Source organism: Macrobrachium nipponense, chromosome 16 (assembly GCF_015104395.2).
Source record: "Macrobrachium nipponense isolate FS-2020 chromosome 16, ASM1510439v2, whole genome shotgun sequence".
Taxonomy (NCBI): domain Eukaryota; kingdom Metazoa; phylum Arthropoda; class Malacostraca; order Decapoda; family Palaemonidae; genus Macrobrachium; species Macrobrachium nipponense.
Genome location: NC_087209.1, coordinates 64,076,079 through 64,090,888, shown reverse-complemented (window position 1 = coordinate 64,090,888; position 14,810 = coordinate 64,076,079). Strand labels below are relative to the sequence as shown.

The 14,810-nt window shown below is 44.1% G+C and overlaps 1 protein-coding gene across 5 annotated transcripts in view; it reads left to right on the top strand.

The window, feature by feature from the left end:
* LOC135195773 (zinc finger and BTB domain-containing protein 49-like) overlaps nt 1-14,810 on the top strand; it is a 124,370-nt gene that overhangs the window by 62,644 nt on the left and 46,916 nt on the right. The window contains exon 5 of one of the 5 annotated variants that reach the window (XM_064222239.1): nt 3,331-3,908. The exons of the other annotated variants lie outside the window; for them this stretch is intronic. Within the exon in view, the coding sequence (XP_064078309.1) occupies nt 3,331-3,840 (510 nt within the window). The 3' untranslated portion in view covers nt 3,841-3,908. Of the gene's footprint in view, nt 1-3,330; nt 3,909-14,810 lie in introns of those variants that run through there. 5 annotated transcript variants of the gene reach the window in all.

Sequence of the window (14,810 nt, the reverse complement as noted above, 5' to 3'; positions counted from 1 at the left end):
AGGTGATAAAGGGTTGAACATTGAGGGTGAAGTGGTATAGGGTTGATGTTAAAGTTATTTTTCTTTATGCTTTTGAAATTAAATTCTACATAATAATTAATGACCCCTTCCATGGATTTGAGTCAGGGTACGTATTGGGTAATAAACGAGAAAATTTTACGAAGGTTGGGGGTACTGAATATTGCTAATTCAGAAACATTAAACTTTCTATTATCATTGTGTTCCCTTTATTTAGCTGCCTGATTTATTTTGTTTGTGAAAGTGAGAAACTGATTTTTTTTCGCTTTTTATCTTGCCCGTTGAGCCGTGCACTGTTTGCCTCTTGCAGGGCCATGGCTGGTACGGAAGGTCGCCTGCTGTTGCATTAAGCCATGCGATGCCCCTCGGAGGAGGAGGAGGAATAGGCAACAGCCTGCTTGGAAATCGCATCGAGGGAGCCCCTCGTTATCTCACTTCCGCTGGACTCGATGTTCGATACCCTCTCTTGCCGACCACCACCACCACCACCACCTCTTCTTCTTCCTCTTCCTCCTCCTCTCTGACCTGGACCAAAAAGTCAAGTAATTCGGTGTGCCCCATTTGCCTCAAGGACTTTCTCTACCCGTCAGCAATGGCGCTGCACATGAGGACTCATACGGGTGAGAAACCGTTCTCCTGTACCTACCCTCAGTGCGATTACAAGTCCACCCGCAAGGGCAATCTCAAACGTCATGCCATCACTCACGGAGAGGCTTTCGCTGCCAGTTTTGAGTTGTAGACACATGCCCCAAGAATTGTTGTACAGTGCCTCCTTCCCCTTCTCCCGTCCTCTGGCTCTAACTCACTCTGACCCATACAACCATCCTTCCCTTCCCTTCCTGTAATAGTTGTACCTTTCCAAAGGGAAGTAAAGTCTTCTTCACCTTGGATGCAAGAAGTTTTAGTTGGCTCACTTAAATTTACCCCCCCGTTTCAGAGCAACCATGCAAGAAGCAGCCCGTGGCTCCATTATGGGGACGCAAGAAGGTCCAGCCTCGAAACGAGAAGTGCCACTGACATTGCCATACTAAGAGCAATGGATTGTCAAACCTTAACCTCCTCATTGCAACCACCACCACCACCACCTCCGCTGCCACCACCGCCAGTAGTTCCATCTCAACCTCAACCTCATTACGAGAGCCCAGAAAGCAATGCTTGTGGAACCCACTCATGTCAGTACTGTGGTTATTCATTCAATCGGCCATCTCAGTTGGCCACTCACATTCGAACGCACACGGGGGAGAAGCCCTACAGGTGCACAATATGTTCTTACAGTGCTGCCCAAAAGGGAAACACAAGGAGACACATGCACCTCGTTCATGGCATAGTGATGGATACAAACGTCGCGCAGTTACCCAATCAGTTTACCCTTCCGAAACAGTTAGATTAATTGTCGTATGTTGGAAAAAAGGTCTTGGTTAGTTTTTGTCTTACCTTCTTCTCTTGTTCTTTTGCTGTGTTCATGGGAGGTGTTGTGGTGTTGGGTACAGTTATACAAACACAAGGTGCTTGCATCCTAAGGTTAGAGAAGATGGATATGCTTGAACTACTACTACTACTACTACTACTACTACTTCCACTACTACTACTACTACTACTACTACACTACTACTACTACTACTCCCAAGTTCTGAGAGGCTGTGCTGACTGGCGTGTTTTGTCTCTTGTAGGGTGGTGTGGGCGACTACAGGAGCAGCATGTCCCTTGGGCTGGTGGCACACGCTATGTCTTACCTGTACATGAGCCGAGGAACGCCGGGTGACGCAGCCTCCACCGTCAGTCCATACATGGCCGATCCTCCAGGGCCTCCTCACCTTTTCCCAACACATGACCAACTTCCTCATGACGATAATCGACCAGACCACAGCTGCAGGTATTGTGGCAAACATTGCGAGACCCCCTCCCAGTTAGCCATCCACCTCCGAGCCCACACAGGCGAAAGGCCCTATAGTTGCCCTTACTGTGATTATCGCGCCACCCAGAAGCACCACGTAAAGAGCCACTTGCTCCGGAGGCACAAAGACCATGTCCAGGACCAGATTCCTGAGGCGGCGCCGTGACCTCTCCGTCGCTGTCGTTGTCGTCGTCAAGTGCTAATGCCTCACTAAAGCTGAGATCAGCCTTTCATAGATATTTTATAAACCTACACAGCTGTCAGATTAGTAAGACTGAGCCTGCTATTTAGTTACATCAACAGAGATCTGTGATTAAAAAGGGATGTCTGTGTGTATGAATGCTGTGAGATTCTCAAGTGCAGTAGTACAGTGTCACGGGGCGAGATGAGGGAGGTGCCGCCGCGGAATGCTAACTAAAACCAAGAAAGGGCTGAGTGGTTATGTGCCTTCTCTCTCTTCTAGGTGAGGCATGGAAGCAGTGTCTGGTCTCAGGGCTTTGTGACAGCAGCCAACACGCGAATCCCCAGGCCTTTGGTGTGCTGTGTGTGTGGTAAAGTTTTCCCCAAGAGTTCTGAACTCCAGCGTCACCTGAGGATCCACACAGGGGAGAGACCTTATGCTTGTCCACTTTGTTCGTACAGAGCAGTTCAGGCCACGCACGTCAAAGTACACATGGCCCGTCGCCATTCTCACGCGAACACATCAGCTCCCATACCCACAACCAGCACCACGACCTACCCATGATAGAATGAACAAAAATTCAATAGAATAGTGTAGAATCGACTCTGAATGACTGGAATCCATGAATTATGATAATCGCATCCTTGTCTTTTTTTAGGTGACATATCTTGGTTTGGTTAACAATAGAGGTACAACTGTTTTATCCCTATCTGTTGAAGCCTTAGTATGTTTGTGTGCAAATGAACTGTGTGCTGTGTGATGGATGGAAAAATATTGATCGCCCTCCATCTCTTGTTTCTCTCTCTCTCTCCGTAGGTGTGCGAGGGCGGTGGTGGTGGGCTGTGGGCACCCTTCTTGGGCCAAGACAACTCGGCCATGCCAGTAATCAGGTGGGACCGTACATGTCCTGTGTGCAAACGCGTCTTTTCACGTCCTGCTGAACTCACCCGCCACCTCCGCACTCATACAGGAGAGAGGCCCTATCAGTGCCCCCTTTGCTTGTACCGTGGGACCCAGGCAGTCCATCTGAAAGCACATTTCTTGAGAAAGCATCCTGTGTAGATCTTGTGACTGAGAAGGAACTGGAATCTGTAAACATCCCATTTTTTTTCATTCAGGTTCATTCATTCATTCATGACAACTAAGTGGAGGGTACAATAATGTTAGAGTCACGTTGACATTTGGACAAGAGGCTGAGGCTGCTCCTTTGTGATGTCCCTTTTTGTTTTCATTCTAGGTGATGGGGGTCATAGGTGAGTTGTGGTCAGAAGGATTGATGATGGGGAGTGAGGGAGGATTTGGTGATTCTGGAGGAGGAGATGGAGTAAGTGGAGGAGAAGGATCCTTGCTGAGTAACAGTGTCACAGTAGTTGTTCCTCCTCCTCCTCCTCCTCCTCCTGCGGCTGCCATGCGTTGGGATCGTCAGCACCGCCATCATTGTGTAGTGTGTGGGAAGTCCTTTAGGAGGCCAGCTGAACTGCGCCGCCATGAGCCCATTCATACAGGGGAGAAGCCCTTTAAGTGCTCTTTGTGTCCCTATAGCGCTGCTCAAGCCGTTCAGCTGCGCTCTCACGTGTCCCGGCGCCACCATCCACAGCCGCCATTTCCCAGTGTGACTTGTCCATCCACCACCACCACCATCACCACCAACAATCCCACCATAACACAACCATCTCCTTGTGTGGGATCCCCTCATTCTACTAACAGTTACCGACAGATATGGCACCCACCTCATCCTCATCACTAAATTCTGCCAAAAAAAAAAAAATATAAGGGAAATTATAACTCTTGTGTGATTCGTTCTGTTTTCGTCCTCCATAGGTATTCTCTCAAGATTGTGCTGGTGTTGGCACAAGTGGCACCTATGTTAATGCATGGACTGGAGGAGGAGGGGGAGGAGGTGGAGTAGGAGGAGGAGGAGGAGGAGGTGATGGAGGAGGAGGAGGAGGAGGAGGAAGGAGCAGCGGCGGCGGCTTGGGCACCAGTGCCAGTGGCAGCAGAGGAGGGTACTTGGGCATACTGGCTGGCCTTCGATGGGATCGCAGTTGCTACCTCTGCGGGAAAACGTTCATGAGACCGGCCGAGTTGACCCGTCACATGAGGTCACACACCGGCGAAAAACCCTTTGCCTGTCACCTGTGCCCGTGGCGGGGCTCGCAGACGTGGCACCTGAAAAATCACCTGGCCCGGGTCCACCTGATCACGTCCACCAAAAGTCAGTAACAGTCAGTTATCCTTTGGATCATTATTGCACAAAGAAAATATTACAATAGAAAAAATGCTGCACATTGTCAGTGTCTCAAAGAAGTATGTCTGTTAAAAAAAATAGATTAATAAAAGTTGACGAAGAAATCTGGCGTGATTGTAATAATAATAAAAAAGGTCTCAAATTTACGCGTTATGTAAACGGTAATATCTGTTGCGAGTATTATTGGGTTGTTTACAAAGAATGGTGGTAGTACATGTTACTGTTGATGGGGTTATCAAGTTATTTTTATTTATTTTTTGGGAAACCCCTTGATGCTATACGTTATACCTCAGAATCGGAAGCAGTTGACTATTAGTCTGTGTGTGGCTGTTTCAATTATGTATAAATATATAAATAAAATATAGATTATATATATATGAATATAATATATATGTAAATAAAATGTTTTTCATAAAGTTATATCGTGTATTATTACATTACCTTTGTGTTTCATTCAGCTGTTTAGAATTTAGAGATGGAGAATGAAAAGTGAACCCCTTGTTCAGAAGTGAATCATTCATAACAGAAGGAACTTCTCTCCTAAAGACACCCCTCTTATAGCTTTGAGAACTTTGATCATGTCAAGAAGAGAAAAAAAACACCATGTAGAGATTTCCGTTGTAGATGTAGTAGATATCTCGGGCGAGATGCATCAGATGCCAAGATTTTTTAACAATTTATCTATTGTTTCTATATTCTAGTATTTATTCCTTGGTACAAAATCTATGGAATTGAAAAAGGTGCTGAATATACCCTGGAAGGTTCCAGTGCTTGACACTGGATTGAAGTCTCTCTCTCTCTACTCTCCTACAACCCTCCTCTCTCTACTCTCTCCTCCCTCCTCTTCATCTCCATCTCTCGCTTCCTCTCTCTCTAATGTTGGCACAGCCTTCTCATGTATGCCATAGTTAACAGATTGAACTCCCTCAAGTCTGTTTCTGCTCTCACGTCACTGTAACACTCCACAATGTTCTCTCTCTCTCTCTCTCTCTCTCTCTCTCTCTCTCTCTCTCTCTCTCTCTCTCTCTCTCTCTCTCTCGTACACGCAAAAATTCATTTGAAGACCAAGTAGGAATGAATACCCTTGGTAATTGAAGAATCCGTTATGGAAAAAGATTATTATTAGCTGGCATTTCAAAATTATATATTTATTATATATGCTTTCACTTTCGGAGAAGGTTTGAGGATGTAAGAGGAAATAGGGCATGGTAATTAGTATATATATATATTTTTTTAAAATCATTTGTTATAAAGGCCAAAGTTAAAGAATTGTAATTTGTCTCACTGGTGTACTCTACTTGTAACTAATTTTGAGTATCCCAGACAAAACCATTGGTCAGAAGTCTTGAATTGGTTTTGAGACTCTCTCTCTCTCTCTCTCTCTCTCTCTCTCTCTCTCTCTCTCTCTCTGATTCAGTGTTAGATTTTCGTTATATGAGTCATATTTGAATGTGATAAACACCTGCATACATGCTGGGGATACTTAATGTCCATTAAATTTGGCGAATTGCTTGCCGTATTGGCTGTAAAATAAGTTGTTGCTTATATATATTAGTTTTTTTTTCTTCTTGCTATTCAGTAATGTGTTGGAATTCACTTTCAAAAGGATTTCTGTTTTGCCTGCGGGTCTGTTAATGTTCCAAGATCCAAGATCCAGTCTTTGAATTCATTCACAAGTAGTCTCCTATGTTTGTACACTGAAACAGTGCTCTCTTCCAGCTATTTGTAAACTACAAGATACTTCTCTGCGTATACGCTGAAGTAAATTCTTCACTGATTGTTGCAGTAAAAACATTTTTTTTTTCAGTCTACACAGTGAATTCAAATCTATCAGCACCCATGTTTATAAACCGTATATAATCCATTTCAATTTTTAGATTAATTTGAATTGATTTTCCCACTCGAAAAATTCAGGCTTGATTATTTTTTAGGCCGGAAAGACGTATCACACCTGTGGCTTAGTTTCTGCGTCCTTCAATTAGGCCTGGGCTAGTTTTGGGCACGAGGTGACGCGCCCTTCTCATCTCCCCGAGCGTTAGCTTTGATGAAAGTCTCAGAGGAAGGCTTTTCATTCAATTATTAATTTCGTTTCTCGGGTCCCACTGTGACCCATACCATTTCACAGCAAGAATCTGCTTGTCATTCGTCGAGGAAGTTTAATAAACTTGTAGTTGCACTGACCAGTGCGCGCAATTAGCGCTTGCTTTGCGTTCAGAATTACCGAAGTGTGAAGCCACGGTTGTTTTAATGTGCTTGAGTCTCTCTCTCTCTCTCTCTCTCTCTCTCTCTCTCTCTCTCTCTCTCTCTGCCCTACTGGTTATGCCAAGTTGCGATGCCACCTGTCAGTTCAAAACTTGAGTTCAACTGTTCCCAAATCGTGGCATCATCCGAACTGATTTGGTACTGTACCCAAAAGTTAGACATACCGTCATCGCTTCCAAGCAGTAATGATGTCGGATTCCGTGTACCTTGAGGCGTGGAAGCAGTGAGCAGGTAATTTCTCTCTCTCTCTCTCTCTCTCTCTCTCTCTCTCTCTCTCTCTCTCTCTCTCTCTCCTTTTGTAGGTCTTGCTGGGTGGCAACTTGGCAAGATACTCTTGACAACTTTGTCATTGTTAGAGCGTCCGTGTTCAACTCCAGGAGTGTGTAAAGATGTCCTCCTTCCCCCCCCCCCCCCCCCTCACTCCCTCCCCCTCCTTCGGCTTCGGAGTGGGCTAAGAAATTCGAAAGTTGCCTTAGGAAAGCTGGAAAAAAAGAAAGCAAGGAGTGATGGCCATGCCTCTTCTCGGGAGGTCAATGATAAGGGGAAACCAGAAAGAGAGTGAGAATTCCGGAGCATGTGGCGTCCTCTCGGAAGTTGGCAGATGTGACGAGTGGATGTATAATGTTTCTAATGACCAGAATTGGATAGCTGTAAAAAAATGGTAGATAGTGTAAGTCATTTGTTGAATTTGTTACGCTTTGTTCAAAGTGGCCAGGGATAGGCTGAAGCAGTCGGTGTGTCCTTTTGCGTACCTGGTGGTCAGTTGGCTGTTGTATTTTCGAAAGACTAAAAGACTAAGGCAGCTTCGAAGTATCTCTACACAATGTTATGGAAACTGGAGGTCCTTCTTAGAATAATCCGTATCCCACCTAGATGGTAACATTCATCAGATATTCGCCGCCCCCCTAACCCCGTCTCTCTCTCTCTCTCTCTCTCTCTCTCTCTCTCTCCAAACAAAATGGCGCAATAACTCGTTTTTGTCGAAAGAACTTTAGACTAATCGACGCATATTGGGGGCATACCAACCCGGCACCCCCCACTCCCCGTCTCTCTCTCTCTCTCTCTCTCTCTCTCTCTCTCTCTCTCTCTGCCTGCTTATACAATTTGGCCAAGGCCCTTTCTCGTTGCGAACATACGAACACCCATTAATCGACAGAGGCTGAGGCAGACGTGATCTCTCTCTCTCTCTCTCTCTCTCTCTCTCTCTCTCTCTCAGCTTAGAATACAAAATGGCGAAGGTCTCCCCTGCGGCTGCGAACTCTCTCTCTCTCTCTCTCTCTCTCTCTCTCTCTCTGACGTAGACTCAGTGCCCCCGTGTGTGTGTGTGTGTGTGTGTGTGTTAGCTCTCTTGCTTAAAATTCGAAGGTCTGATGCAAGGCTGATTTAACTATGTATAAAAATAACTCTTAACTATGTATAAAAATAACATACAGAAAACCGTCCAACTAAGACTGCAAGTGACCGAGCATGCAGTCAAGATTGCAAAACGCATATGTATGCAATCAACTCATTGGTCTTTTCAGTTTTCGACTATGAATTCGATGGCGTGCGTTTGAACCGTTCGGAAAGTCTGGTATTATTATTATTATTATTATTATTATTATTATTATTATTATTATTATTATTATTATTAATATAATAGTGATTTCGAACTCCGGCATCACATAATGTCTTCCCTACAAGTCCACGCAAAAGCTCCTCATGGTCAGCATTGGTAGGCTTTAGATTGTCTCGTTCATTTCGAAACCTTTGTTTCTCTGTGTATTATCCCTTTTGTTTTTGGCGTCCTGTGCATGGCTGTGCATGTCCTACGTCCTTGAAATTGTTCATAACTGTGTGGTTCTGTTTTGTCTCGGTCAAGTAGCTCTGCGTAGAGTTTAGTGTAGGCAGTTGTAGTAGAGAGAAGTCGACCGTAAAAGTTCGATGCAAGTGAAGAATTATTCGTTGTGCGTTTATTAGTATATTGGGCTGTCCGCCATTTTCACGAAGGCTGTGTCAACTAGACTTTCAAATCACACAGGTGATCAGATGAATAAACTCAAGATTCTCCATTTCAGTTGAAGAGAAAGAATAATCAGTCTCTAAAAAATGCTCAGGCTAAAAAGAGTAAAAGAAAATGCTCAGGCTGGAAATAGAGAAAATGCCCAGGCTAAATTAAAAAAAAAAATGATAAAGAATGCTCAGGCTAAGAAAAAAAAAAAAAAAAGAAAGATGCTCATTTGGTTTGGGGGATATTTTTGTTGTAAGTTTGTTGTAATTAATGTAAAATTTCCTTTTAGTGGAAACATGAGTGAGCCTAGTTGTGTGTGTGCCGTGTGCTCCTTAGGGCTATACACATTCTGTATTCAATGGGATCTGCAGCAGATGGATGAGGGAATTGGTGATGACATTTTAACTCCCCAGTAGTAGATTGGTGTTGTTCTGACGCCAGTGTTTCTCTCTTCTAGGACTTGGGTGGTGTGGGGATGGGCGTGATGAGCAGGCTGGGCCTGGTGCAGGTGGCACTGGCCAGCCAGGTCCTGCAGCACGCCAAGGAGGATGAGGAGGAGATCGAGGTCGAGGAGGAGCAAGAGCCGAGGATGCTGCATGACATGGAGTACACTAGTAGCCTCAATTTCGCCGACACGGGACACTTCATTTGCAAGTTCTGCGGCAAAATCTTCTTTTACCCGTCGTCGCTCGAGAAGCACATCCGTACCCACACCGGGGAGAAGCCCTTCAAGTGCCCTCAGTGCCCCTACGTGGCCAGCCAGAAGAGCCACGTCAAGACCCACATGCAACGCCGTCACCATAAAATCAGCGCGAACTTCTAAAGCTTCAAAAGTTGTTTGTGTGTGTGTGCGCGTGCGTGTGTGTATGTGTGTGTATTTGTATGTGGTGACGAGCGATCGTGGCGGCCTCGGCGACGGGTCGTGGCATATGTCCCCCTCCACAGAAGTCCCCCTTCGTACTGACTTGTCCTTCCTTCCTCGTCCTTCTGCAGCGTCTTGGCACCCGATGGAAGGGCTCCTAACTCCTCCACATGCGCCTCCCATTGCCTCCTCCTCCCTCTTCCCCCTCTCCTCTCTTCCTCCTCTCTTCCTCCTCCTCATAACTACCGTTTTCTACTTGGCGTTCAAGCACCACCTGTATCCCTTTCTGTTGCGACCCCTCCTTCGTCAGCCTTGAAATTCTCAGACACAGCTTTTCCATTGAGGAGGCAAACCACTTTTTCCAAAAGAATCTGGACGCGGATTGTTTGTTTATGATGCTTTCGTCGCCTTTTGAGATACTGTCGACTCCCCTCCCAATCATTTTCCCCAATCTCCTGGAAGGAGGCGCCTCCTTGTAACGTAACCTATCTCCCCCAACCTCCCCCCTCTCCTTCCTTCCTTCCCCATGTCGCGTAACAGATGGCCTTTTTACTTCGGGGCGTGTATTACTGGTAAAATGGACTTACTCAGGAAAACGTTATTAAAAGTTAACATTGATTCCCAAAAGATATTCACTTTGCAAACTGCATTCCTGTCGAGAATTCCTCCTTGCTACTAGCTTGCAGTCTCGCCCCCCCCCCCCCCCCCACACCACCACCTCCTCCTCCTCCTCCTCCTCCTCCTCCTCCTCCTCCTCCTCCTCCTCCTCGACCTCTTACTACCCTTGGATTGCATCGGGGCATTGCTTAGTGACATCTATCGCATCTCGACAACCTCCTCCTCTCCTCACCCCGCACCACCCCCTGCCCCTAGCCCCCCCCGCCCCCCCCCCCCCATGCGGAAGAGGCAACAGTTTCCAGCAGTTGGTTCGTTGTACATATTAGTTTAAAAGCCAGCTGTCGGAAAGAAATCGTAAGTCTGTTCTGCTTAAGCAGAGAAATTAAAATTAAAATTAAAAGAAAAGGGGGAAACAAGAACCTTTTTTCCGGTGCTGCTCTGACACTTCAGAGACTCTGGGTTGGAAGCTGCGCTGTGCAAATCTCACTGCTGTAAGGTGTTTGGGAAACCTCTTATCCATTTTCTATTTATTTTTTCATTAGTTTGTTCAAAATAGTCTTGTTTTTGTTTTCAATTCGTTAATGCGTCGTACGACGCCCTTACAAAGGGAAAGGTTTGGCGTACGAACGACTTGACTGCTCGTTTCGTCGCCCAAGGAAGCTTGACACTTTTCGAGAACGGTTTCTTGCCACCGGCAGGGTTTTGTGGAACGCGCCGGAGACCATTACTCTCGGTAAAGCAGAACTTATCATTTGTGTAATTTATTCCTTATTTACGTTCCGTCGTGTGATAAATAAAAGATGACCTCATGCGAGGTCACTGAACTGTGCTGGTGTTCCACGAGAAGGATGTGAAAAAAAAGTAGATGTCCCCAGACTTTTGTGATATTTTATGGAAAGGTGGACGGAGATGGAGGTTTGCAGGTGTATCGATTCTCCAGATATATATAGACTTACGGATCCAGTTTGTTTCTCTGAATTGCATTCCATGCATCGAATCTGTTTTCGAACTTTGATCGATCATTCAGTGCTTAAAGAAACTTGTGTGTGTGTGTGCGTGTGTGTACGTGTGTTATATGCAGAAGATATTTTGCAGTCGCATCAAAAAAGAAAGAAAGAAAAAGATCGAAATGACACGTGAGAATCGCCCGGCGGAGCGTCCCTACGGTCTAGGTAAAAAGAAGAAGGGACGCCGCTCACGCCTTGCCGGAAAAGAAGTGTTATATATATAAATATATACCTAGCCATGTGATAACAGTTACAAAGGAGAACTTCTCAATCAGGATATTGTGTTGCTGTTCGACAGACAGTGATATCAGGGACAACAGTAATTAGTGAAGAAATACCGTTTAAGGAAATAGTGTGTTTTATTTGAGCTCAGAGGGTTATGATGACGACGCGTCCAGTACCTGTATACCAGTTTTTATTGAGGTTTTTGGTTTAGTCAAGAAGATGATCGGGGATTTGATATTTATTTGTTTCAACACAGTTCTAATTTATTTCCATGCTTTCTTGTCGTGTGATTTTGGAAGCGTTATTATCATCCGTTGCGGAGAAATGTTATTGATTCTATTTTCTTTTTTTGTGGGTCTGCCTTGTTCTAATAGATCTGAAGGAGAGATGTTGATTTTATTATTATTATTATTATTATTATTATTATTATTATTATTATTATTATAGATATTGTGGGAAATAAAAATTTCTGAAAATGTTGAGATCTACGTGTTTTATTTCCTTCACGCACTTTCAAGTGGCCAGAAATGTTTTAATTTAATTTTTTTTTTTTTTGCCGCAAAATTTTATTTTATTTATTTATTTTTTGGGGGGGCTTAATTGGTTAGCCTCTTGGCTTCAAGAATATTGCATATATATGTTTAAAAAAATAATAATTTTTTAAAATTTTATTTTAGTGAAAATTTTATTTTTCTCGTGAAAAATAAATTTTTTTGTGCAAATTTGATTTTTGTGAAAATTTTTATTTTCTCATGAAAAGTTGTATTTTTTGTTTGAATACTTTAATTTTTTGATAGAAAATTTTTATATCTGTAGTGAAAAAATCAATTATTTTTTCCCAGTGAAAAAATCACATATTTTTAATTTCAGCGGAAAAATTACTATGTGACTTGGCAATCCCCTTTGCCTAATTACTCATTGAACCTGTGTCTATCTGGTTCATTTCCATGACACCAAAGCAGTTGAACTCTTAATGTGGCTTTTGGCGAAGTCAATATGTTGGCTGCCTTGTGTAGTGGAAAATGGCTTGAGTTGATCACGTACCGTCACATGAGAGAGAGAGAGAGAGAGAGAGAGAGAGAGAGAGAGAGAGAGAGAGAGAATTGATTCACTTGACTTCCCTCAGCACATGCGCAGGAGGTTAGAGAGAGAGAGAGAGAGAGAGAGAGAGAGAGAGCGAGCTCACCCGATTGCCACACATATAAGAGAGAGAGAGAGAGAGAGAGAATGAAATTGATTTGCTCGACTACTGTTCCCTTCCACACGTACACACACACACACGTACACACACACATGCAGACATACGCACACTCACCTCTCGGGCAAGTGAGAGAGAGAGAGAGAGAGAAGAGAGAGAGAGAGAGAGAGAGAGCGAGTGAGAGAGAGAGAGAGAGATGGGGGAATTAAGGGGGAGTGTTTGTGGTGGACTTAGAGTGAGTTATTGATTGTGTGTTTGCCCACGCGCGGACGCGTATACAAGTTTCTCTTATGAATTGTCATGTGCTTTTGTGTGGCGTAGCAGTAGCAGATCTCTCTGTATTGGAAACTTCCTAGTGCATCTGGATGGTATAATTAAAATGAACATTCGTTAGGATTTGCCCATATGCTTCAAGATAGTCAAGTTCCCCCCTTAAGCGATTTTGGAAGTTGAGTTGGTCTTTTGATGGTCGCAATCTCATTTAGTCTTGCGTAAGGCAGTTTTGCTTTGTGTCTTTAATTTTTGTACCTTATGTAGGTCATTCTCTCTCTCTCTCTCTCTCTCTCTCTCTCTCTCTCTCTCTGGTATTTTAAGAAAGTCGTCTGTCATTGCCCTCAAAGAATTTTGAGTATCGTGAGATGTAGATTTTAACAATCCTGACTATTCATCCTTCCCAAGTCTTCTAAATTTTGGAATTGTCATCCCTCGAGGCTTTGTGACTTTGGAATTCCCATTCTGCAAGGCTTAGTGATTTTGGAATCTCCATTCCTCAAGGCTTTGTTCCCAATCTTCAAGGCTTTGTGATCTTGGAATCTCCATTACACAAGGCTTTGTGATTTTTGGAATTCCATTCCACAAGGCTTTGTGATCTTGGAATCTCCATTCCACAAGGCTTTGTGATCTTGGAATCTCCATTCCACAAGGCTTTGTGATTTTTGGAATTCCATTCTACAAGGCTTTGTGATCTTGGAATTCCATTCTACAAGGCTTTGTGATCTTGGAATTCCATTCTACAAGGCTTTATGATTTTGGAATCCCCATTCCACAAGGCTTTGTAATTTTGGAATTCCCATTTCACAAGGCTATGTGATTTTGGAATTCCCTTTCCGCAAGGCTTTGTGATTTTGGAATTCCCATTTCACAAGGCTATGTGATTTTGGAATTCCCTTTCCGCAAGGCTTTGTGATTTTGGGATTCCCATTCTGCAATGCTTTGTGATTTTCTGGAAACCCCATTTCACAAGGCTTTGTAATTTTGGAATTCCCTTTCCGCAAGGCTTTGTGATTTTGGACTCCACACATTCCGCGATGCTTTGTGATTTTGGAATTCCCTAATCCGCAAGGCTTTGTAATTTTGGAATTGCTATTCCGCAAGGCTTTGTAATTTGGGATTCCCCATTCCACAAGGCTTTGTAATTTTGGACTCCACACATTCTGCGATGCTTTGTGATTTTGGAATTCCCCAATCCACAAGGCTTTGTAATTTTGGAATTGCTATTTCGCAAGGCTTTGTAATTTGGAATTCCCCATTCCACAAGGCTTTGTAATTTTAGAATTGCTATTCCGCAAGGCTTTGTAATTTGGTATTCCACACATTCCGCGGTGCTTTGTAATTGTGAAATCGTCACTCGAGTCAGAGCAAGTTGTGAAAGGAGGCGTCCCCAAAACATTTGAACCTCGGAGAACAGTTATCTTCTTACAACGTGAAACCTTTTTGTCGATCTTTGTTATGCATGGAATCCGTTGGAGGAGGAGGAGGAGGTGGAGGTGGAGGCAGAAAATCCTTAATTAGAAGTTGCAGCCTTTGACATCATGAGCGTGCACATGGCGTTGCTTGCATTATGACGTTCACGTATTGATTAGCGAAGTCTGATGTAGGGCATCCCGGCATAACCTGTTCCTATAGTATGTGGTCCTGGGGTCCTTCGTCCGGGGTTAAAGGGGGAGGAGGAGGGTATTTTGGGTGTGGGTGGGTACTGGACTGACGGGGATGTATGAATAGGTTGGGGGAGAGTCGAGAGGTGGGAATGAAGGGGGGGGGGGGGGGAAGGGAGTTATATGGTGGTTAGCATGTAAGGGAGGCGTAAGCCACCTCATGTTATTTATACTAAATAGACCCTTGAGTGTAACGGGTCCCATTGGTTTTGGGGGTCGGGAAACGGGATTGCTGTGTTCAGTGTGCTAATGGCATTTTTTTTTTTTTTATGATATGTACATATTTCTTATTTATAGTTTAACTTAATGTTCCTCGCTGTTTGCTTAGGTCCGTGTTTGCAATGGGGGGCTTATAGCATAATAACGGGTTGTT